The sequence below is a fragment of the Rutidosis leptorrhynchoides genome, chromosome 3 (assembly GCF_046630445.1).
Source record: "Rutidosis leptorrhynchoides isolate AG116_Rl617_1_P2 chromosome 3, CSIRO_AGI_Rlap_v1, whole genome shotgun sequence".
Taxonomy (NCBI): domain Eukaryota; kingdom Viridiplantae; phylum Streptophyta; class Magnoliopsida; order Asterales; family Asteraceae; genus Rutidosis; species Rutidosis leptorrhynchoides.
Window position 1 is genome coordinate 104376281 of NC_092335.1, and position 25596 is coordinate 104401876.

General features: G+C 32.4%; 1 protein-coding gene across 2 annotated transcripts; it reads right to left on the reverse strand.

The window, feature by feature from the left end:
• Positions 1-13182: 13182 nt before the first annotated feature.
• LOC139901281 (auxin response factor 8-like) lies at positions 13183-21354 on the reverse strand. Of its 2 annotated transcripts, XM_071884009.1 has the most exons (14): positions 21200-21354; positions 20840-20952; positions 20589-20687; positions 20442-20498; positions 20183-20338; positions 20028-20112; positions 17657-17747; positions 17385-17549; positions 17176-17298; positions 16920-16995; positions 15670-15817; positions 14574-15577; positions 13844-14034; positions 13183-13746 (listed from the first exon to the last, which is right to left on the reverse strand). In XM_071884009.1, exons 1-14 carry the CDS (start codon positions 21243-21245, stop codon positions 13578-13580), a joined length of 2523 nt encoding a protein of 840 aa, XP_071740110.1. In that variant the 5' UTR covers positions 21246-21354; the 3' UTR covers positions 13183-13577. The 2 variants fall into 2 exon arrangements, with proteins under 2 accessions (XP_071740110.1, XP_071740111.1); XM_071884010.1 differs by lacking the exons at positions 20840-20952; positions 21200-21354 and having other exon boundaries at positions 13184-13746; positions 20442-20494; positions 20589-20648.
• Between the last annotated feature and the right edge of the window lie 4242 nt (positions 21355-25596).

Below are 25596 nucleotides of genomic sequence, written 5' to 3' on the forward strand. Positions count from 1 at the left end.
TATACCAATAGTACATACATCTAAAAGTTGTGTATTGTACGAGTACGAATACGGGTGCATACGAGTAGAATTGTTAATGAAACTGAACGAGGATGTAATTGTAAGCATTTTTGTTAAGTAGAAGTATTTTGATAAGTGTCTTGAAGTCTTTCAAAAGTGTATGAATACATATTAAAACATTACATGTATATACATTTTAACTGAGTCGTTAAGTCATCGTTAGTCGTTACATGTAAATGTTGTTTTGAAGCCTTTAGATTAACGATCCTGTTAAGTGTTGTTAACCCATGGTTTATTATATCAAATGAGATGTTAAATTATTAAATTATCATGATATTATGATGTATTAATATATCTTAATATGATATATATACAATTAAATGTCGTTACAACGATAATCGTTACATATATGCCTTGTTTCGAAATCCTTAAGTTAGTAGTCTTATTTTTACATATGTAGTTCATTGTTAATATACTTAATGATATGTTTACTTATTATAATACCATGTTAACTATATATATATATATATATCCATATATATGACATCATATAGTTTTTAAAAGTTTTAACGTTCGTGAATCACCGGTCAATTTGGGTGGTCAATTGTCTATATAAAACCTATTTCAATTAATCAAGTCTTAACAAGTTTGATTGCTTAACATGTTGGAAACACTTAATCATGTAAATAACAATTTCATTTAATATATATAAACATGAAAAATTTCGGGTCACTACAAACAATACCCACGAACATTACCCATAACCTCCATAGCTATAACCCATAATTTCTTTAGCTCTATCCCGTTCGAAAACCCATTTCGAAAGTGACACTCTCATGACCTCGTCGTAGTATTTTTTGTATAATACTAATTAATAATAATACTACTAATAAGATTAATAATAATATTAATCTTAATAATAATAATAATAATAATAATAATAATAATAATAATAATAATAATAATAATAATAATAATAATAATAAAAATAATAAATATAATATATACGGAGGAATATAGATAGAGAGGAGTGAATTGTGAATGCACAAACAAGGAATTCGATCGAATTTATAGTACTTGGCCAGTCCAGGACTGCCATACGATCGCATGGCTTCCTAGCCCATTACCCATGCGATCGCATGGGGTGGGTTTCCAGCTCACATTGTTTTGTTTTGTAGTTTGTCGACATTTTTCACCGTAGCAAATAATGTTTTACTGTAGCAAATTCGTTTTCACTGTAGAAAAATAGTGATTTTCGAAAAAACACTGTAGCAAAATGATTTTTACTGTAGCAAATAGTGATTTTTGAAAACACTGTAGCTTTTCGGGTACTGTAGCAATTCGAAAATACTGTAGTAAATTATTGTTTTACTTGTTCATCTTAAACGTTTTAGTTAACTTATCTAAATATCAATCGAATCAATAAACGAATGTTACTATCGTTTACTAAATAACTTGAAATTATATATATGTATATATCTTTATTTAATATACATAAATCAGTTTTGTAAATATATATATATATATATATATATATATATATATATATATATATACATACATACAAATAGATGTTCGTGAATCGTCGGTCAATAGTCAGAGGTTAACTGAATATATAACATTAGTTCAAAAATTTTGAGAATCAATATTACAGACTTTGCTTATCTTGCCGAAATCATATAAAGATTAAGTGTTAAATTTGGTGGGAAATTTTCGGGTCATCACATGGTCACTCAACTTCGGCGATATTTACACAACGGCCCCTCAAACTTTACACTTTTTCAGGGGTAAAAAGTGTAAATATATAATTTTATTAAAATAAAAGAAAATAATTCCACCCAAATTTATAACGGGTCTTATCTTCTCGCTCGGTGCGAGTTAAATTTTTCCGAGACCGCCGTTCAACTTGAAAAAATCTTACGATTCCAACGGGACTAACTATACGCGAAACGGACACTTCTCAAAAACGCTAAACAAAACGACAGCCCGTATCTTTCCGCTCGCCGCGAGTTAAATTTTTTCGACATGAGCGTCATACTCGAAATAATTTTATGAACAAAACGATAAAAAGTACGTTTGAAACGGACACTTTTTAAAAAACGCTAAAAACAACGACAGCCCGTATCTTCCTGCTCGCCGCGAGTTATATTTTTTCGCCAGCACCCTCAGACTCGAAATAATCTTATCAACAAAACGAAACTAACTATGTTCGAACCGGACAAATTTTAAAAAACAGTAAAGACGGAAACACCGACAGCGATACTATTTGTGGTGAGACTTTTGGCCATTTCATGAGGATGAAATTGACACCCCACCCCATATTTACAAACCCGACCCCTCAACTATCTTCCAAACTCCAATTTTCTCAAGGGTAAAAACCGTCAAATCATTATTCAATTAAAAAACTTTACCCAAACTTCACCACAATTTTTACTGGACCGTATCTTTCCGCTCGCCGACCATTAAATTTTTCCGGAACCACCGTTTAACTCGGAATAATTTTATGAACACAACGCAAATAACTATACACGAAACGGACACCTTTTTAAAAAACGCTAATCACACCGACATCTAAAATATAGTTTAACACATGGGCCATTTTCGCTTCTATAAATACATAACACTACGTTAACTATGAATACGCAACCTGAAAGGCCCCGCCGCAACGCGCGAGCCTGTCCGGATCTCGTTACTAAGTAAAGAGAAAGCAATAGAACGTAAGAATAACAATATGAGGGCTTATAGTAAAAATGAAAAAAAAAAAAAAAAATATATATATATATATATATATATATATATATATATATATATATATATATATATATATATATATATATATATATATATATATATATATATATTGAACATAAGAATAACAATCTAAGGGTTTATAGTCTAGCAATATTCGAGAAGTCTTTCAACCAAAGTGGTTGAGGTTCAAACCTCGTCGTAGGCATATTTGTGAATAAATTCGTATTAAGTATTTAATATCCTTATGAGTCGTGGATAAAATTTATGTACAATCACATCCGATATCATTTTTGGATTTGATTCTATAAACTCTCAACACATAAGGTGTCTTTTTATGCAATACTTCGACAAAGCTATCATTAAAGATCGTCATTCTTTTAGTGTCGAGAAAAAGTACCGTGATTTTAAATCATAGATCATATATGCAATCATATAGTATCTCATATATGCTATTGGTTGTTAACAGTGGCGGAAGCATGATTTTTTTTCACTGGGGGCGATTTTTTTTTTTTTTAAAAACGTAGAAATTTTTTTGGTCAAAATATGAAGATTTCTGGACAAAATTTGGCTGTTTTTGGGCAAAATTTGGCTGTTTTGAAGAACAATTGAAGGTTTTAGGGCAAAATATGCAGGTTTTGGACAAAAAGAATCCACTAAGAGCAAAGTCGAAAATTTCAAAATTTTTACACTAAAAAGGCTAAAAATTGCAAATCCACTTTAACGGTTGCCCCCTTCCCTCACATAAAATAGCCCCTGGTTGTTAATGTGATCGATATAAAATATATCGCACTAAAGTTTAATAAACTTTACTGTAGCAGATTGTACAAACGAGATATTTTTCCCTAAATATGGATTTATATTAAATATAAATATCAAATCTTAAATCTTGTCATCATGTGGCTGTAGTTTAGTGGTAAGAATTCCACGTTGTGGCCGTGGAGACCTTGGCTCGAATCCCAGCAGCCACATTACGTTTTTTGTTTTTATCACCTTGCTACTCTCAATAACGTATTCCGTTTAGTATATCTTGTTAGAGGGGTCTTATTGTAGAATATAGATGTGAACTCAAGCAGATGACTTTTGAAAGTAAAGTAGTAATAATAGTAAATAGTTACAATTAGCTAATGTACAATAGACAAGCATAAAATCAAGGATAGCGTTTTTTTGACATCAAACTATCAGTGACTAAGAGTCTAAGACTCGTTGTGCGTCGTTCAACGGCGCCGTTGTTATGGCCCGTCGTTGGCCCGTCCGTCGATGGGTATGGTTTTGTTTAGCCATTTCTCAAGACGCTACAACGGATATAATTTAAATAATTTTGCAATTTTTAATAAAAAAAATTGAGAAATTCCTTCTAGCCTTTACATATAGCCATTTGATTTAACTTTATTTATTTTTATTTATTTTTAATTACAAATTATTTACTTTTATATATATATATATATATATCCTGGCCGTAAGGGGTGCAACAGGATCACTGGCCCAATATTTTTTTTAGGGGCCCAACATTTTTTTTAAAGCTTCCAAGGCCCACACTTACAAATTTAAGAACCGGCCCACAATCAAGGCCATAATCTGAGTACACTGTAGAATTTATGCAATTGTGTCTAGTCCATTGTATAAATCACTCTTGAAAATTGCTCTCGCTGCGATGTGGGAATTGGGAAACATTGACTATTTTTTCTTAAGGGCACTTGGCTTTGCCATATTTTTTCCCACGTTATTGTAAAACAAGACTTGTTATGTTTTTTCTTTATCCTTTTCTTTTCGCACGTCATCAAAAAATAAATAACAAGATTTACTAATTGATCATTACCACAAGATTTATTATGCTTTTATCAATATTGCCCGAGGTATATATCATTTTTTTCTATTTCCTCAAAACGAATCCATTTGAGTGTTAATTAACATTAACAAATAAATTATAGTACATGATTTTAGACCCAAATTTGTAAATAGATGTATCTATTCTCTTTTGATTTTACGCTAAATTAGTGTAGAAGGGATCCTTTTAAAAGGTTTATATTGTTTTTTATTAGTGTAAGTTTTTTCCTTATTAAGAAAACTAGAGTACAACACCAACCATTTTAAGACTCGAAATAAGTAACAAATCTATATGACTCTAATGATAACCAACTCAAATCGAGCTTCATTCGGCGTTCAAGCCGCAACAAAAACTAAGCATACGAATACAATATAAATCATAAGATAGTAAATTAAGACTAAAAGATAAACGAATTAACGGATAAACCAACAAAAGATCCCGGTCCTGAATTAAAAAGAAATCGCACGTTGGGTAAGGGCCTTTTTTTTCACTTCGCTTCGGGCACTAAAAATCTCGGGACCGGCCCTGATATATATATATATATATATTCGAACCCCATTTCACATCTCATATCACATTTCACAATTCAAAATATAAATTTTCTCTTCCAATCTTCAACAATGTCATCATCAAAGAAAACGAAGAAACGTGAACAAAAAATAACTACGTCGCAAGCTACAAACAACACGGTGTCTCAAGACATGTTCAACTCTTTACTCGTCGATTCGTTGCAACATAACATTCCTTTTTCACAACAAAATTACCCACAACAAAATATCCACAACAACAATAGGGTTTCGCGCGGTACTCAACACAACAAAATATCCCAAAGTATTGGTTTCGCACCTCCGCAATAAAATGTTAGCATACCGTCGGGAAGTTCCCAACCCGACCCGGAGGTGGTTCAAGAAACGCAATTCGAGGTCGAAGAAATTGAAGAAACAGACACACCCAAATCGACCAAAAAAGGTAAACGGGCGAAGGTTATGTGGTCCAACGAAGATACAAAAACTTTAGCCGAATGTTGGGCACGCGCTTCTCAAAACTGCATTGTCGGGAACTCTCAAAGTTGTGAGAATTTTTGGCACACCGTCCGCACGGAGTACAATGGTTTGGTAAGAGAGCCTCGCCGACCCGATCAATTAACCGGAAAATAGAGTAAGAAGAATAAAGACATCAAAACCTTCATTGGAATTTACGGGAAGCTCGAAAAAATTTGGCAAAGTGGAGCCGCCGACAAGGATATTATCAAACACGTGAAAAAAAAGCTTCAAAATTCAAACGGGTAAGACATCCGTATATGAAGAGGCTTGGGAAGTTCTAAAACGTTGTCCTCAATTTTTAACTTACGACGGCTTCAATCACAAACGCCGAGAACCCGAGCCGATCAATCTAGATGATCCTGTGTCGACTCCGACATCGAACACGAATGCACCATATTTGGATCATTTATTCCGATAAGATCCTATCTATCGTCCTCGAGGTCGTGATACTTCCAAAAGTGCTAGGAGCTCTTGTTCGTCGGATGCGGCTTCTCAAGCTTCTTCGGAAGAAGCCCAAGCCCGCGTTATCAATTCCGCGAATGCTACAGCGCTTGCTATGGCGGAGATACGAAAGGAATCAAAAATGCATACGAAGTTTGACGGATTAAGACTTCTATCTCAACCGGTCTACCGACATTCCTCAAGAACAATGTGATTTGATCATGAAATATCGTAACAAGACCACCAAGAAGTACGCCAAAGATCTTTCGTCTGATGAAGAATAAATTCTATCTTGTTATAATTCAGTAGGCTTATAACTACCTTTAATGGTTATAAGAACAAAGAGAGAAAAAGAGAGAAGAAGGAGAGAAGAAATATTGATATTGATATTTCAAGAGAAATGGTGCACCTTAAATGGTTACCATACATGTCTATTTATAGTATAAAATATTACTATGCAAGAAATATAATAATAATAAAATTAACATCCAATCTAGATATTTTATAACACAATCTAGATATTTTATAACACTCCCCCTTGGATGACAATTTTATTAGAGAATAACTAGTACTGCCTCGTTAAAAACCTTGCTAAAGAAAACTCATTGGGATAAAACTTTAGCTAAGGGAAAAAGAGTGCAGCATAAAGTTGACTCCCCCTCAAGTAGGCAACGCCTGAGTTGTTACATCTTCTGAACATGCCTCATGCCAATATTATGAACGTGTATTCTGAAAATAGCAGTTAGCAGTGCTTTGGTATAAAGATCAGCAGAGTTGTTGATTGAACGTATCTCATTTTAATCTGGTTGTCTTTTACGATATCTTGAGTATATGAGAAAAATCTGAGGTTTTCATCTGAAACTGTATCATCTAAATCTTTTATGTACAAGTTTGGCCCTCGTGATTTGTCTACAGTCTCCTTCATGGTTTGTTCAAACCGTTGTTTCAGTTCCTATTCCCTTTCAGTCTTTTTCTGAGCCTTACCAATATACCATTCTTTTCCATCAAACTTATGACCGTTAAGACCGTTTATAGCTTTAGCGCCTCGTCAGCATTTATGTTTTGTTCTGTCATTTTTGATACTCTTCTTTCATTTGTATTATGTAAGCTGTATTATCTTCATAGATAGTTGTTACGCTTTTATAGCGTTCTAGTCCACAAGAATCAATAATGATTTGTATCATTGATCTTAACTAAAATCATTCCCGAGTAGCTTCATGTAATGCAATCACTTCGGCATGATTTGATGATGTTGCAACAAGTGTTTGTTTTGAGAACGTCATGATATTGCGGTGCCTCCATTTAGGAATACATATCCAGTTTGAGATTTAGCTTTATGTAGATCGGATAAATAATCTGCATCTGTATAACCAAACAAATCTTGTTTCGAGTTGTTAGAATAAAATAATTATAAATCAGTAGTTCCCCGAAGGTATCAAACTATTTGTTTGATCCCATTCCAATGTCTTTTGGTAGGGGCTGAGCTGAACCTTGTCAACAAATTAACTGCAAAAGAAATGTCAGATCTTGTATAATCTATAAGATACATAAGAACCTCAATTGCACTAAAATATAGAACTTCCGATCTGTTAAAATTTTCATGATCTTCGCAGGGATGAAATAGATCAGTGTCAATATTGAGTGATCTAACAACAATGAGTTTGTCTTTAAAAAAAATGTTTTAAAATCTTTTCGGTATAAGTTGTTTGATGTACAAGTAAACCATTAGGCATATGCTCAATTTGCAATCCAAGGTAATACTTGGTTTTTTCAAGATCTTTCATTTCAAAATAATTCTTTAGAAGTTGAATGATTTCATAGATCTCTTTATTTGTTCATATGATGTTAAGAACATTGACATAAACAACTACGATCTCATATCCGAACATTTTTTTTATAAAACATACGTGCAAAATAAGTTTATATTTATACCCTTTTTTTTATCAAGTAGTCATTTAATCGGTTATACCACATACGTCCCGTTTGTATAAACCCACTTAGAAATCTTTGTGATTTAATGGAATATATTCCCTTGGGTTTTACATTAGATGCTTATGATACCTTAACCCTTTAGGTATATTCATATATATCACTATTAAGTGATCCATACAGATAAGTAGTAACAACATTCATGAGATGTATTTAAATAACTACCAGGTTGATTAAGTATCTAATAAGTAATTGTATCCATTACAGGAGGATAATTTTTCCTCCTAATTCATTTCTGGTCTTTGTGGGAAATATTGAGTTACAAGTCTAGTTTTGCCTTGTAACTTCATTTGTACATTTCTTTTCGGATAAAAATTCATTTGTATCCCATACGTTTCACATCTTTAAAAGTGATAACGATTGATCCGAAAACTTTTCTTTTATCGAGCGATTCTAATTCAGCTCTTATTGCTCCTTTCCATTGAGCTCAATCATGTCCATTTTGTATATTCAATGACAGATTTTAGTTCCAGATCATCATCTTTATTCATGATGTCATTGTAACATTATATGAAAATATCTCATAGAGATTTTAGTTTCATTTCGGTTCCATAATATTGCATAATTTATCGCAATTTTAGTATTTACATTTATCAATATCCTCTGCAGAAGGAATATTGATTTGTGGTTCTTCTTGAACACTTTCTCTTACCTCATTATCAGCTGATTTTCTTTTTCGAGGATTTTTATCTTCGGAACCAATTGATCTTCCACGTTTGATGCGTGGCAAAGACTCAACAGTGACATTATTGCCAGCTTTTGGAATTTCAGTTCGAGCTGGAGCATTTATCGCTGGTATATATGATTTAGTCACTTTTTTATATCTGTAAATGCATAAAGTAATTAATTTGCAAGTTCTTGCATATGCATTATTTTTGAACTTTCGTTTCACATTCTTTTGTGCGAGTTCAATATACCTTAATTGATGTTCACATCATGAAGCATCATTTTATTTTTTATTTTTATTTCTCCCCCTAATCTAGGGAACAATGTTTTATTAAAATGACAATCAGCAAAACGTGCTGTAAAAACATCACCCATCATGGGTTCAATATATCTTATGATTGAAGATGTTTTATATCCAAAATATATTATCATCTTTCTTTGAAGAACCATTTTATTGTGTTGTGGTGATACAATTGGAACATACACTGCACAACCAATGTTTTAAGGTAGAAAATATTTGGCTCTTGGCCAAAATCAAGTATTAAGTGAAAATATTTACGACTTCCACATGGTATAATGCGAATTAATGTCGCAGCATGTAAATTTACATGTTCACATATAAATATTGAGAGATTTGTACTCATTATCAATTGTCTAGTTATTAGCTGTAAGCGTTTATCTATTGATTCAGCTAAACCAATTTTGTGTATGCACATGAGCAACTGGATGTTCAACAACAATCCCTGTAGATATATAATGATCATTAAATGCTTGAGATGTTAACTCACCAGCATTATCAAGTCTCATCCTTTTAATGGTGTAATCAGAATAATGTGTTCTCAATTTAATAATTTGTGGAAGAAACTTTGCAAATGCCATATTATGGCTTGATAACATACAAATATGAGACCATCCGCTAGATGCGTCTATTAGAACCATGAAATATCAAAATGGTTCACATGATGGATGAATTGGTTCATATATCTTACCTTGAATTCTTTCAAGAAACATTTGTGATTTTTTTTCACAATATACTTTTCATTAATCACCATATGTGCTTTCCATTAATCACCATATGTGTTTTTTTTTTTTTTTTATAAATCACCATATGCGTTTTTTTTTTTTTATCATATATCATTTTCACCATATACGCTTTTAATCATATGCGCTGTGTTTTTCACCATATGCGCTTTTAATCATATGCGATTTTCATCATATGCGTTGTGCTTTTCATCATATTCGCTTTTTATCATATGCGATGCGCTTTTTATCATATGCGCTTTTTTATGTTAATAGTAAATTAATTAATTTCGTTTTACTATTCATATGAATTAATTTAGATTTACTATTTTGTTAATTGAGTAATATATATATACATCATATACTTGTGACTCCGAAGGCTCAAATGAATTTGACCATATAGTTATACGTTGTACCTTGCACATTAATTTTCAGTAGAAGCTTTAGATGCATATTATTTTCAGTAGAAGCTTTAGATGCACTTTTTTTTTAATCACCAAATACCACAAACACTTTGTTTGCGTTTGTTCATAGTCATCAATGAAAACCATTTTCTTTAATTTTATTTTATACAATAAAATTAACGCATCATTATTCTTTTCAAAAACAATAATCTATTGTTATTGTTCACTTGTGCCATGTTTAACAACAAAAGTCAACAACCTCTGTCTTGTTTGTTGTGGCAACCAAAAACAACCTTTGCTTTTGTTACCGAGAATCCAAGACCAAAAAAACAATTAATTTTTAATTAATCTTTTATCAAAACCATAAATGATTTTATTGATCTACGTTGATATGGCCATAAAGAATTGACGGCTGACCTACTTTTGTAAGTGTATTTCGGCTATCATCCCGAAAACGCACAACGACCTTTTTTTTTTTTTTTATGAACTATTTGTTTCATATCTAGCTTAGGCAATTATTGCGAACATTTGGTCCCTATAAGAGCATTTATTTTTTAGACTTTTAGTTGATTTGTACTTGTCACAATTAGGGATAGCACCCGCGGGTCGTGGATGCGGATCCATTGGATCCATCACCCGTACCCGCGGATTTTTTTTAAGAGACATCCAATTGAACCCTTGTTCGTTGAAACAATTTGACTATATTTTTACTCCCCATTATTAAACGGGCCATTTTGATGCACACTCTTAAAAAAATAATTTGTTTTTTAAGTTTTATTATTCAACCTCCTTTTTTCAACGGTCACGTTTTTAACAAAACATTTGACAAGTTTGGAAAAAAGTTTTTTATTGATTATCATCAAAAGTTTTCTATTGTCACTCTACTGGATGGAATTATGGCATACAACCAAAATTGCAACCCAACACTACATAAGAACAAAAAGGTTGTTTTTAATTAACATATGTATATGTGTTAAACTCGGAATAATAATAACTTATTTTAGAAAATTAACATAAGACATGTTGAAACATTTTTGTCACATTTAGCTCATCAAGTCTAATACTTATCATTGATAGATTTTATCACGTCTAGGAGATGTTTACTTTTTTCTTGTATTAAGTCCTACTTTCATTTACCTTTGTTTGGAAAAAAGTTTTTTTTTTACTTTGCTTTCCCCCTTTCTGTAAAACTCATTTAAACACTTTCTTTGTTTTTTTTTTTTTTTAAAAACTTCCTTTTTTTTACGTTACCCGTAAATTATAAATATATAAAAAAAACTTTTTGTTTAAATTTTTTTTCTAGTTTTTAAAAGGCCACTTGACCAATTTTTTAATTCTTTCACAACACCTGATATCGTGATCGTGACCTTTCACCAAAGCAAGAGATATTCTTGATAAACTAAACACGGACTCGTGTTTGAAATTGTCGGCCACAAAAAAATTCATTTGATAAAAGTATATATATTTTTTTTTTAGTTATAGAAGGAGACCACTTCATTTTCAATACTTCATTTTTGACAAAAAACTATTCCATTTTACCATCCCCTTTTTTTTCTTACTTTAACTTTTAAGATATACTTTTAATAAAAATACAAACTACTTTTTCTTATTTTAACTTTTAAGATTTACTTTTAATAAAAATACAAACTACTTTTTGTATTTTAACTTTTAAGATTTATTTTTAATAAAAGTACAAACTACTTTTTCTTATTTTAACTTTTAAGATTTACTTTTAATAAAAATACAAACTATTTTTTTATTTTAACTTTTAAAATTATAAATTTAAGAATAAACATTAGTATGCATGAAATAAATAATGATTAATTGCATAAGTAATCATAAATGTTAGATAACATATAAAGACCCCGTCGTATTCGTATTGATCGGAATTAATCTCGACCCATGGTACCGTGTTGTCAAATGACGTGTTGCGTACATAAAGTACCGTGTTGTCAAATGACGTGTTGCGTACAATCATGAGGTCTTATTAACATAAATATAAATGTTAGTGAAGTTAATAAGAGTTAGATTACAGAAAATATAATTCAGGTGGTATAACCGACCATATATAACTTAAATAACATAAATATAAATGTTAGTAGTCCAAAATTTGATATATTCGAGTCTGAAAATTATTAATAATTTCATACCTTGATTAGTGATTCGTGATCGTTTGAGATATCTTTTAATTACACTAAGCTTTTCGTGCTGATAACGTGTTATAATTCAGTAGGCTTATAACTACCTTTAATGGTTATAAGAACAAAGAGAGAAAAAGAGAGAAGAAGGAGAGAAGAAATATGGATATTGATATTTCAAGAGAAATGGTGCACCTTAAATGGTTACCATACATGTCTATTTATAGTATAAAATATTACTATGCAAGAAATATAATAATAATAATAAAATTAACATCCAATCTAGATATTTTATAACACAATCTAGATATTTTATAACATATTTTTGTAGTTTTTAATTATGTAATGTTTTTTATTTTTATGTTTATGTGCGTGTGTTTTTAATTTGATGTAATGTGTGTTTTTTTAATGAAATTTTTATTTTTCTTAATAATTTATCTATCAACAATTTTTTATATATTATTTTAATTTTATTTAAAATTAATTACGATTTATAGAAAATATAAATAAATAATAATAATATTCATAATAATATTATTAATAGTAAAAATAATAATAATAATCAAAATAATTAAAAGTGATGCATATATCGTTTTATGACAGGTGTCATGGATAGCATGGAGTATCTTGAGCTAATCTTAAAAAGAAGCTGCTGAAGTGACGCTAATGTGACACATGTGTCATTCGTGAATTGTGTTTTTGTACCAATGAGTTTTCTTCTTAAGTGTTTATTTATTAACTGTATATTTATATATTCATAATTTATACTACTAAAAGCAGACGAATTTACATAGAGAAGTTCAACTGAACTAGCGTAACGATTATAAATCCAAAAAACTTCGGAAATTAATTCACCCTTGAGGACATTATTAACGGTAAAAAAAAAAAAAAAAAATGCCAACAACGAATAACTTTCACCTGAATCTTGTACATCCGATAACAACCATCGTCTACAATGTATATAAACACTTACGGATGACAAAATTAGACAATTGACATAAACTCATAAAACATAAAAATTCCACAACAGACAACATCGGCTCGATCAGTATATGTTCTAAAGTTTCCAATCGCAATCTTGTCTAACATTTACTAAATTACCGAGCATACAACTAAATACCTAGCAAATGTGATCGATCATACATGACTCACACGATAAAAAGTAGCATAACATAACATAGATTAGTCAAAAGAGACCAATAAACCATCAACAAAAGCCCACCTGCAAATCTTCTTTCTGTTTACAGGTTCTAACGAAGAGTTGAAGATCGGAACCGATGTCTTTCATTTCTGTTTATTCTCAAAAATCAAGTGAACCCATTGATGGAGTAGGTCCCGAGTGGTCCCTACCACCGCTATTCATTCTTTCACCTGAGTTTTGACTGAAGGTGTCCGATTCTTGCTTCCCAAGTTTCTGCACGTCCTCGGGAGAAAGTATCTTGATGTACCACACACTATTTACAAATGCGCTGCGCATAACGTATATATACGCTAATAAGTATACAAAAAATATATTTAATAAATGAATAACAATTGGTAAATAAATAGGTGAGAGTTTAGGCTTACTCCCAAGGTCCGTCTCCAAGGAGAAGAACGTCATTCTCCCTATCGACGAATACAAGCTGCCAGCCTGATCTTTGAGGGTCTTCGAACAAGCCCTCAATATTAAACATCTGACCCAGTTCTTCTATCAGTTCAGGATAGTTGTTGAACCGGGTGATGTCTAACGACCTCCCTACCGAACCTGATTTGTAAACCTGTCCACATACATGCATGACTCATTTTAACATACAGTTTATACAAGTGATATTAACAAAAACGCCCTTTCTCGAACGATACATGCGTATCATCAATACATAACATAATAATTCGCCCATTATTTTTGGGCCAAAATGGCCTCACAAATCACAAAAAGATATGGAAAATCAAAATTTTAACATGAGCTCGATTTTCAAATATAAAATGGGACTTCGACTTTAATACAAACAGATAGATCTCAAAAAAAAAAAACACCCACATTTATAAAAAAAGGGCAGACTAAATTGAAGCTACGAATCAAAAGATATGACCTTCGGTTTACCAGTCGCGATCAATCTCAGTCACCCATTCGCAAAAGCCAATTGCGATTTGGGTTTGGGCATACGCTAATCACAAAAAAAAATGCGATTTGCAAGGGCATTTTCACAAAATCTTTTTTTGGGCAAATTAGTACAATACGTTCAAAAAGAGCGTTTTGGTTAAATTTCCTTTATATAATAGCTTGAACAATATATAATGATGGTCTCGGTTTCCTCACCTTGACAAATGTACGATTAGGGTTCGATGGGTCAATGTGTCCTGTGGTTGTGTTCAATAACTCAGAAGAGTCTTGCATGTAACCAAAGTAAGATGAATTCTGAAATCCGGAAGCCCCTGCAGGCATCGTTGTTGTTAGGTCAGTTTCAGTTGAAGTACCGATGTTTGAAACGGTAGCAGGAAGTAAAAGTCCCGATGAGTCGATATTGATTCCACCAAATAAACCCTGATTCTGTGCATCCAAACTAGAAGTTTCTTGCTCCACGCCTGCATTTTTCTCGGGATACGGCAGAACCGATGGTGTACCCGAAGGCACATTGCCTTGTGATTGTGCAAACCTTGACACCCAAGATTGCTGGTTCGATTGGTGCTCAGTGAGCGTGGGTTGACCCGTTCGTGCAAAACTCAAAAGGTTACTACTTCCATCGGTGTTTAGTGAACCCAACATATTCTGCATGGTTGAAGGGGCGATGTTGGAAGTAAATTTGGCATTCGCATGGTCCATCAATTCAGTTTTCTGAAATGGGGGCCTCGTTTGAAGCTGTTCGTGTTGGATCAGGTATGATTCAGGAAATGAACTTGGTGGCTGATGTTGACTGTTGACTTGCTGCTGCTGTGGTTCCTCGGGTTGACTGTTGACTTGGGTTTGACCATGCATAAATTGCTGAGGAATGAGCTGCTGCTGAATTGGTTGTTGCTGGAAAAGCGGGTTTGAGGTGCCGGAAACGGAATGTTGGTGAGGGAATTGGATGTTCGGTTGTTGCAGTTGTTGAAATTGCAATAGTTGTTGTTTTAAAGCGGCATCTGTACCTCCTAAATTGTGTAAACCGGCAGCCAATGCAGCCTGATACTGTTGATTAAGATTGTTTTGAAGAAACGAGGGATCAATTCGTTGTTGCATCCAAGGGTACATCCCGACAGATTGAAAATTTAGAGAATTTAGTCCTTGTTCCCCAGTTTCGCCTCTCATCCACGTCATCCCGTTAACCGCATCGTCCCTGCCGTCTGTCCATCCGTTCCACACACAAAAAATAATAATTAATAATAAATAAATGTGAACAGAAAAAAAATACAATAATATAAATATTTGATTATACCTTGAAAAGAAGATGCACCGGGATACCAGGGTCGTTTGAGACGAAGAGGAAAGAGAGATGGATACATGGGAAACGTTGTTAGTGGTTCGATTTCCCATAATGATACCCGCGGCTGCCTCTCACCGGCAGTTGATTCATCCCAACCGACCTACCAAACAGAGATTAAGAGATAATTAACAAAAGAGAGAATAATCAACAAAACATGTTCATCCATATTTGAATCTGAGCAATTGATGAAACACTACAGCACGGCCATTACTCTAAAAAGGGAACATTCGTAAAATCAGGTATCTAAATAATTATAAAGCTTTTTCCAGCTGTTCGCTGGATGTAGAAGACAGACTATTGTTCTTCAAGGGGTGTAGTGAAGTTAATACTTGCAACATTCGAGTCACGTAGAATCAAGTATCCATGCACATTCATCTGTATATGTGAAGTCATTAAAATATGTGTGTGTGTGTGTGTGTGTGTCTTCCCCTGCAAGTAATCAGACCTTTAAAATGCTTACATCAAGCAAAAAAGTTACGGCAAGGTATTTAAAAATAATCAAGATCAGGTACATGACAGATATGATTAACTCGTGAATATTCATTCAACATACTTATTAACTTATGAAGTAACACATGTTCATTTTCGAATCTGGTTATTTATTTAGCTGTATTGTTGAATTTTCTTTATTAATAAAACATGCTTATATAGTTCAGTTCACATCCAATTTAACAAACATATTTTATTCAGCACCACATCCTACATAAGGTTATAATGGTAATTTTGTCACTCGGAGTGTTAGGTCAGAACAATTATCAAACAGTGAGTTATCATTCAAAACCATAGTAATTCACAGCCTTAACTATTTATGTCTTTGAATCATTCAACACTTGTTCATGCACCCCAAGTGAGACCATGCTAACTATAAATATAAACTAAGCAACAAGATGCAGAGCAATGTAGCCAAGGCTTGTAACTTGTACATATTAAATTTCTCAACCGTAACAGTTGGTTGCCTAAGATTATTAACTAGATACATAAAACTCGGCAATAAAACATTATTAACTCCAGGAAAGAAACACTATCTGGGTCTAGCTTAAAGATAATTTTATGACCACTGTGACCCATACTGCAATACCTATCTCAAGGATACCACATATTACGATTGTTAATCAGCTAATAAAGACAAAAGGATGTCTTTAAGTATGATGATAAGGCAGTACACTTATCATATAGTCAACTCATTAAATATCGCTGATTACCTTCACTGACCGCCAATGAGAGTTAGGCCATTTAGCAGGATCCAGGTCACCGATACCCGTAATTGTACCCATGTACCTTAACAATGGTAAGAATCCACACATAAGATATCGCAATAACAAAATAAAGAGGTATTACACAAAATAACAATAGTGAAACCAACAATACTTTATATTACATTATACCTCCTCCATTATTACCATGAAGGAGCATAAAATGAATATAAATAGAAAAACAGTACTGAATCAGCAAGTTTACCTACGGACACTTGATTCTTCAGTTTCAAAAAGCATCCGGAAACGCATCCCAACAGAAACACGAGTATGATACACAGCTTTGACATACTTTGATAGAGGTATAACAAATTCACATGGACTTGCCCTGGAAACAGTCAACGATTTTAAAGAAAAAAGCAGAGAAGTGATACATAAATAAATCTAACATCTTTAATATCATCAATTAGTCACCTTGGATTATAAAATATTGTAAAACAGCTATTTGTAGCAGCTGCATGAGCAGCAGCAGCAAGGAGTCCAATGTGCATGCTATCACTTGATAGAACAGACGATGGCATCACAGTTTGTGGACGAGTTGCACGACGAATCCCCAAAAGAAGCTGGTTTTTTTCATTCCTAATTTATAGAGATATCAGGAAACGAAAACAACTACATGGACTTAGTATTTCATAAATAATATATAATATAAATATAAATAATACTACGTAATTACTCGAATGTACCAGATAAAAAGCACAGAATCCCCAGCGACAAGTCTCTTGGCGCTAACAAACACACTCCACCCTGTGGTAAGAAGGTGACGTTTGGGCTGCCCTGCAAGTGAAAAACATATAATATTATATCAAGATTTGGATGACGAGAGTTTTAATTTCGTGGACTCGATGGGACCTTTTCAACTAAATGACGTATATGGAACGAGATAACTCTAATAGCGCATATGGGAAATTATGAAATTATAAGGCTTGGTTTGAAAAGGCGAAAGGAGATCTGAGGCGCTAGGCTCTAAGGCGAAAGCCAGATGTAGATAAAACACCTATAATGAATAAAATACTTTCAAATTGCTACTTCACAACATTATATACGGGTCTACCTGATAAATGTTTACACATCTAAAATTTTGACTAGAGGTTTAATAAACACGTAATCCAGCTTCCATTCGGCTCCAATTTGTTGTTTCTTGCTTCAGTTTGGTGTGTTGGATATTGGAGACCAAAGCCATTGTATGGGCTTTAATGTTTTATAGCTGTTATTTAATTTTATATTGTGTTACAATGTTAAAATAGGGTTAGTACTTGTCATATACAGACTCCCTGAACCCTGATAACGAATACTGGGCCATACTAATTAGCCTAGCGAAGTTTAGTAAAAAGCCAGACTGATATTTGTTAAAACCCACTACGAACATAAGGCTCACAACGCACCACGAGCCTAGGCCCCACTTTAGTGGCGCCTGATGTACTACTATCGTCTAGACGCACTACATGGTGCTCTGTCTAGTGCCCCTTAAGTATTATACCATTATTATACAATATTAATTGTTATTTCTATTCATTACAAGTAAGTCGAGCTTCCTTAACTTTAAATTCTAGTTGTACCTCTGGATATGAAGAGGTTGCAGATAATATTGTGAAGTATTGTGGAGAATACCTTAAGCTCATATAGTTTTATCGTTAATAATGTTATAGTAACTATCATTATTAATATTAGTGTAATTAAAACAAATATTTGTAACACCTAATTATTTTGATTACTATTATTATCATTATTAAGAACACGATATAAAAGACGATTAAAAGCTATTAAACGAAACGATTAGGAAATAATGAGCAAGAGTATCATGATGAAATTAAAATATTATAAGATATTGATTTAGATAAAATTATCGTTCTTATTATTTTTATCATTACTATTATTATTAAAAGTATCGTTAGTATTAAAACTATCATTTTAACAAAAATTATCATTTTAATAGAAATGTCATTGTTACTATAAAATATCATTATTATTATTATTTTAAATAGAATTATTATTTTAAAGATAATATTAAAAATTATCGTAAATATTAAAGTTATCATAATTAGAATTATCGTTTTATCATAACGTCATCTTAGTAATTATAAATATTGATATTTTTATAATAATAATTATTATTACAAAATAATACAACTTTTACTTACTATCATTATAGATATTATTTTATAAAATAAATATGTGATACAAACATATTTTACTACGTGTAATAACTTACTTTAATAATACCTATCATATTATCTTTATGATATTAAATGAACCCTATAAATTTTATTACTTAATATATATAAAAGTATATTTTATTATGTAAATTTAATATAAAATTTTATTTATTAATAAATAAATTATATTATTTACTCTAATAAATCTTTTAAAAATATTTAAAAATATAAAACAACGATATTTAAACTACATATTAATCATGTATAGATTTTTGGAAATTATTTTGAGTCAAATTTACTTTTGTTGACTTTTGCATATTAGTCTCGAGCATTAGGATTGTGGTACACTATGACTTGACCTAATTTGTTAGACAAATATTGACCAACACATAAATATATATAATTAATTTAGGTTCGTGAATCCGAGGCCAAGCTTGCACTTGTTCAATGACGTTATATGTATTTTTACTACGAAATACAGTATGGTGAGTTTCATTTGCCTTTTTACCCTTTATATTTTTGGGACTGAGAATACATGCGCTTTTATAAATGTTTGACAAAATAGACACAAGTAATTGAAACTACATTCTATGGTTGAATTATCGAAATCGAATATGCCTCTTTTTATTAAAGTCTGGTAATCTAAGAATTAGGGAACAGACACCCTAATTGACGCGAATCCTAAAGATAGATCTATTGGGCCTAACAAACCCCATCCAAAGTACCGGATGCTTTAGTACTTCGAAATTTATATCATGTCCGTATAAAGGATCATATATGTACATGCAACTGATTTCTTCCCTTGACTATACTTGGCTACAAATATTCCGATGTTCAGGAAATTCATATATCATAATTCAGAAATAATATATATGAGTGCTCAAATAACAACGATATTTACCCCGAAAAATATGCCTGAATTTCCACTCGACATCATGAAGATCCCTAGCAATAAGCTCCTGAGCAGGTGGCTGCTGAGAGAAATCCTGTAGCACAGAAATAGTGTAATTTTCCATTTCTGTTGGTAAATAATACAAGGGTATAAAAGTAATTTACCAGTGGAGGAAAGACTTTCTCTGCTGCACGACGAGGAACGGAGAATCCTCCATGGGTACTTGTATCACTAGCAGTTAACGTCTTACAAAAGTAATTAGTTGGCTGTCTGCTAGGAGTACCCAACTCAACAGGGAGAAATGTATCTTTTTGTTCTTGCTGGAAATGCATAATTACATGAACAATACAAGAAATTCAATTAACAACCACCATTTAGAACCTCTTAAAACTCAAAAGATTTGAGCTTTAACATGAAGATTACCGGGGTCAAGGGCTGCAATGTCATTTGGGCATATACCTCATCCGTTTCAACATCTGCCTGAAATTGCAGAATTGGCAACCTTTGTTAAGAGTTAAAAAAATCAAAATTTTGAATTACTATCATGAAACTTAATATAGTATAACCCACATGCATTGTGACATTGTGCAGTTGGCAGATCAATTGCGGCGGCAGGGTTGGATAATTAGGTATGTGAGCATCCACTTCTTTATTAGTAGTGGCAGAAACCTGGCTTCCAGTATCAACTCTAATCACTTAACAGTTGCTAAACACAATATGCAATAACATACTATATATACACAAATTTGTGATTGTACTAATACACATATATAAACAAACATTAGATTAATGAGTACTAATTGTACTTATGTATAAAATACCTGCTCACTATGGCCCTGAGGGAAGTAAACCACTCGACTGCCGACTATCGGTAAGGACACAAGAGGACCCGCACACGCGTGCCACAGCTCCGAATTCAAGCATTTATTTTCACCTTTCATGGGTGATATAGAAATAGTTTAATAAATCAAATTGATAAATAAATTAAATTAAACAAACAACATCATATTACACACTTAATTTATCAAGCACATAACAACAAGCATTGACATAAAGAATGTTTAGGATACTATACTGCCAATAAATAAAGAATATATGAAAAGGAGACACACATGTAGTGAAAGTCATATTTAAAATAGAAAAATCAAATTAAATCAACAAAAAAGATTTCAAGAAGATACCTTCAAGAGGCTGCTGCTGACCCAACCCTGATGTTGAAAGCTTCATTATTGTTTTTTAATCCAAACACTTAACTTAATTTATATAAACTTTATCAGTTTTAGAATAATCTTCGAACTTCAAATTCTAAATCATAACCTTGTAAGCATAAACCCCCCACCACCCCCACCCCTAATTTCCCTCAATTTTAACTTATCGTCTGCAAAATTAACATGCATTATTCCACAATTGAAACCCTAACCCTAACCTAGCTCATCAAACCACTGGTTCCCGTTCCCAATCACCGCCATATATAAAAAAGCTCATTTTTAATCAATCACTGTCGAGCAAACAGTTCTTAATTAAATTAAAATTAAAATTATTAAAAAAAGAAAAAAAAGAAGGTGACGCAGTGAGGCTTTATAGACTCCACCCGACCCGACTGTAGTCGACCTGAAGTGCAGAAGAGAGAGAAATAAGCAAATAAATATAGATATTATAGATTATAGATATACATATATATGATTGTGTGTGTATGTAATAATCTATAGAACAATCAGAAGAGAGAGAGAAAAGGATGTGATCATAACCGTCCAAAAAACCGTACCTGGAGATCGCAACCGTTGATTTTGGAGTGACATGACAGTAGGCATGTGCGACCATCCTTCAGTGGTCGTTGTCAGGGTACGAACCTTTTGAATAAATTATACGGAGTATTATTTTATTAGAAAATAAAAATAATAAATAAATAGTATGTAAAATATAATCTATTATTTTACTTTTTTTTTATGGAGAAAAGAATGAGAAAGCGTGTAATGAATGGAGAGAGATACACTGTGAAGGCGTGAAGATCGAAGGGAGAGAAAATTACTGTGAATAAAAAGGAAGATATTTTAATTTTGGAAGTTAGGATTGTCATTACGAAATAAACAAGTTTTGTGGTTAGCGGTCGAAGCGCGGTTAACCAATTAATAGTTGTTTTTTAGTTTTTCTAGTGACGTGTTATATGATATATACAATATACATTAAATATACACACAACTTGTTTCATGCATACATAGTTCTATGTTCTATGTTTGTTGTTTGTTATTTTTATTACGTTATCGATAGTGTAAAATAAGGCTACATAGTTCTACCAAATATGTTATACATTAATATATATTTATTAGTTCGTTAATAATATTTATATTCTCATATCAAATTTCAAAGTAGCACAATCCAATCTAAAATATCTTGCTGGAAAATATTTATAAATGAATTTTTTTTTTATAAAAATGGTTATCTTATAAAGAAAGGGTGAGTTAAAAGTTTTATAAAAAAAATGTAAAGGCATTGAGAAAATATGAGATAAATTTAAAAAAGTTTTAAAAGAAGAATAAAGGAAAAGTAATAAAAGAAATATTGTAAAAGAAGTTAAGAAAAAAAATAAAAAAATAAAGAAGTAAGTGGGTTTAAATTAACAAAATTAAATGAGGTAGGAGAGTGTGATGATTTACTTGGAAATAAAAATAATGGAGGGTGACATTTTAAAATATCAAAGAAAATGAATGGGGTAATGGTAGAAAACTAAAAAGTAAAAAAAAAATAGTGGTAGAGGAGTCCAATGCAAGTATCGAACTTAAACCCCTCGAGATATAATAAACACCACTAAACCACCCAACCACCTATGTATTTGTGTCATTATAGTACATCTAATTCTATTTATCTACTAAAAAACGCCGCTATCAAAGAGGAAGTCAAAAATGGCACAACAACTTTTTTTCCTATTGAATATATATGTAAATATGGAGGGTTGTAGTTGAAGAAATTGCATTTAAGTTTTAAATGAATAGTTGCTTTTTTTTGTCTTGTTGTTTTTTTAAATGAATATATATATATATATATATATAATTATTGTAAACATTTGTAGTACATGGAGAAGTTATTTTCTAGGAGGTAGTTAATTTTTTATTAAACTACAAGTAGTTTGTGCATGTCCTAACTCGTTGATGACAACCCTAAAGGTTGTTATTAGCATTTTCCTTTAATTTTTAATTAAGAATTTTCTTTTGGCAAAAAAAAAAAACCAAATTTTAAAAACAAACTTTTACTCGAAAAAGAAAAAAATGAAACAAGATACAAGAAAGAAACGCAGATAGAACTAGTAGAAAACTAAAACCTAACGACATAACCCGAACTAAAACTCACTAAACCCGAGTTCCGTCGAGAACCAACAAATAACACGACATACAAACATATAACAATCAAACAACGAAGACAAGTAATAGCTAACAAAACAATTCCAGACCTCAATAACTGATAACCTCATCACCCGGTGATGTTGGTGTCGACACCATTCCCCGCTAACCTTGAACGGAAAGGTCGCACCGTTTCCGTTCCCGTCATCGGTGTTAGTACCCGATGAAGGAGGACTAAAATCGCGCTTTCTAAATTCCTCGAAAAAACCTCATTTTTCTAACAAACGTCATGATCCCGCGCTAACGCAGGACCATTTACAAGACCTGTCCATTTAAGCATCTATAAACGAATTTTTATTTCCAATGGATTTTAAACATGTCTGAAGTTCAATTTAAGCTTTAAGCGATAGTTAAGTCGCTAATAAATAATAATATAAATCATTTTGTCCGTATTCACATTCAACCAATAATATTGAGAGAACGAGCATATATGATGAATCTAAGTGTTTATAATGTACATACGTGATATTATTTTTTATGTTGATAAATATGTGATTTTATAGGTTTAGAATGGGTATGTAATATTATTTTTTTCATGTGGGTAAATATGTGATTTTGAAAGTTAAAAGGGAGATTTATGATAAAACCCCAAGACCGCCTTTAACGCTTGTGTGTTGAGGGGTGTGTGCTCCAACACGCCTCCAACACATGGATAATGAGGCGTGTTGGAGTGCAAAATGTGAGGCGTTCTTCAAGCTAGCACCTGATTTTTATCAGGCGTGCTACATTTTTCTCCATTTTTTAATTAGTTTTATGCCCCTTTTCACCCAACTTCCAATCAGATTTTAACACACCACCCAACACGCCACTTAGCACTTCACCCCATTACACACCGGTATGACAGCACGCTCATCAAGCACCCCACCCTACCCAGCAACACGCCCATCATCCCCTTCAGGGATAAAGATGGTCTAAGTGTTGTCATTGGAATTTTCGTTAAACTAATACTCAATAGTAAGTAAATGACTAAATTTGAATTTTTTGCTTTTGCGGTTATACCATAAACACAAATATTTATATCAAAAAGTACAATATTGGTCCGCGCATTGCTGCGATAGATATTATCGTTCTATACAATATTTTTGCATCATTATAGATGTCTCAGGCACTACGGTTAGAATTCGTTTATAACAACACATAAAATACGCATTCGATATGTTATAATTACAATCAGTGTTGTAAAAGTCGGCCGACTTGGCCGACGCGTCGGCCGATGCGTCGTTTTTTTGGGTTCTCCGTCCCGTTTTTTCTGAAAACGACTCAAAAGACGGTCAAAGCTAAAAGTTCGGTCAAAGTCTGTCAAGGACGGTCAAAGTTGGTAAAAACGGTCAAAATCAGTCAAAATTTTGTCAAGATGTGATATGTTTTAAAATTAGGGTTTGCTTTCATTTTTTGGGCCGCTCTTTTCTCTGTCTCCTTACTGATTATGTACTCGGTAACATTAATTGAGTTTGAAGTTTGATTGTATTTAAATTCAAATTCTTATTTAAGAAATTTGTGGTACAGAATCAACTATTTTATACATATATTAATATATATTTAAGAAATTATTAATAAAGTCAACGTTGGTCAACGACCGATGCGTCACCGACGCGTCCCCGACTCGGCCGACGCGTCCCCGACTCGGCCGACGCGTCCTTTTTAGGTCTCGACCGATGCGTCCCCGACTCGCGACTTTTACAACCTTGATTACAATACACATATCAGAATTATTCAAACCTTTTATAAAATAACTATACTTTAAAAAAGTTTATATATTGAAAGCCTGTCGTCTTCGAAATAACTCAAACTTGACTCTAAGACCATTTTTAACAATGACGGACGTGTCGGCGTGTTGCTGGGTGGGGGTGGGGTGCTTGATGGGCGTGCTGGCAAACTGCTGAATAATGGGCGGCGTGCTAAGTGGCGTGTTGCTGGGTAGGGAGGGGGTAATTTTTATTTCTTTTTCATTTTTCTTTCATTTGTTATTGATTTTAATTACTTATATTATTATTTTGTAAATTAAACTAATAATTTTATAAAACACACTAAAGTTCAAATTAAAAAAATACGATTACATAGTCCTAAATTACTTTTTTAAAATTCCTAAAAATTAAAAATACATTAATTTAAAAACGAACAGGCTACTCGAACGAGTCCTGACTCATGTAACCTGATTCAAGTCTACTCGAATCGGATGGTGC

Excerpts from the sequence above, each read along its gene's own strand:
- LOC139901281 (XM_071884009.1), bottom strand. The coding sequence starts at position 21,245 with ATGAAGCTTTCAACATCAGGGTTGGGTCAGCAGCAGCCTCTTGAAG. Across the intron at positions 15,818-16,919 it reads CTCATTGGCGGTCAGTGAAG|GTCGGTTGGGATGAATCAAC; the intron begins GTAATCAGCGAT and ends TCTGTTTGGTAG. Across the intron at positions 15,578-15,669 it reads CGGTGCATCTTCTTTTCAAG|ACGGCAGGGACGATGCGGTT; the intron begins GTATAATCAAAT and ends ACGGATGGACAG.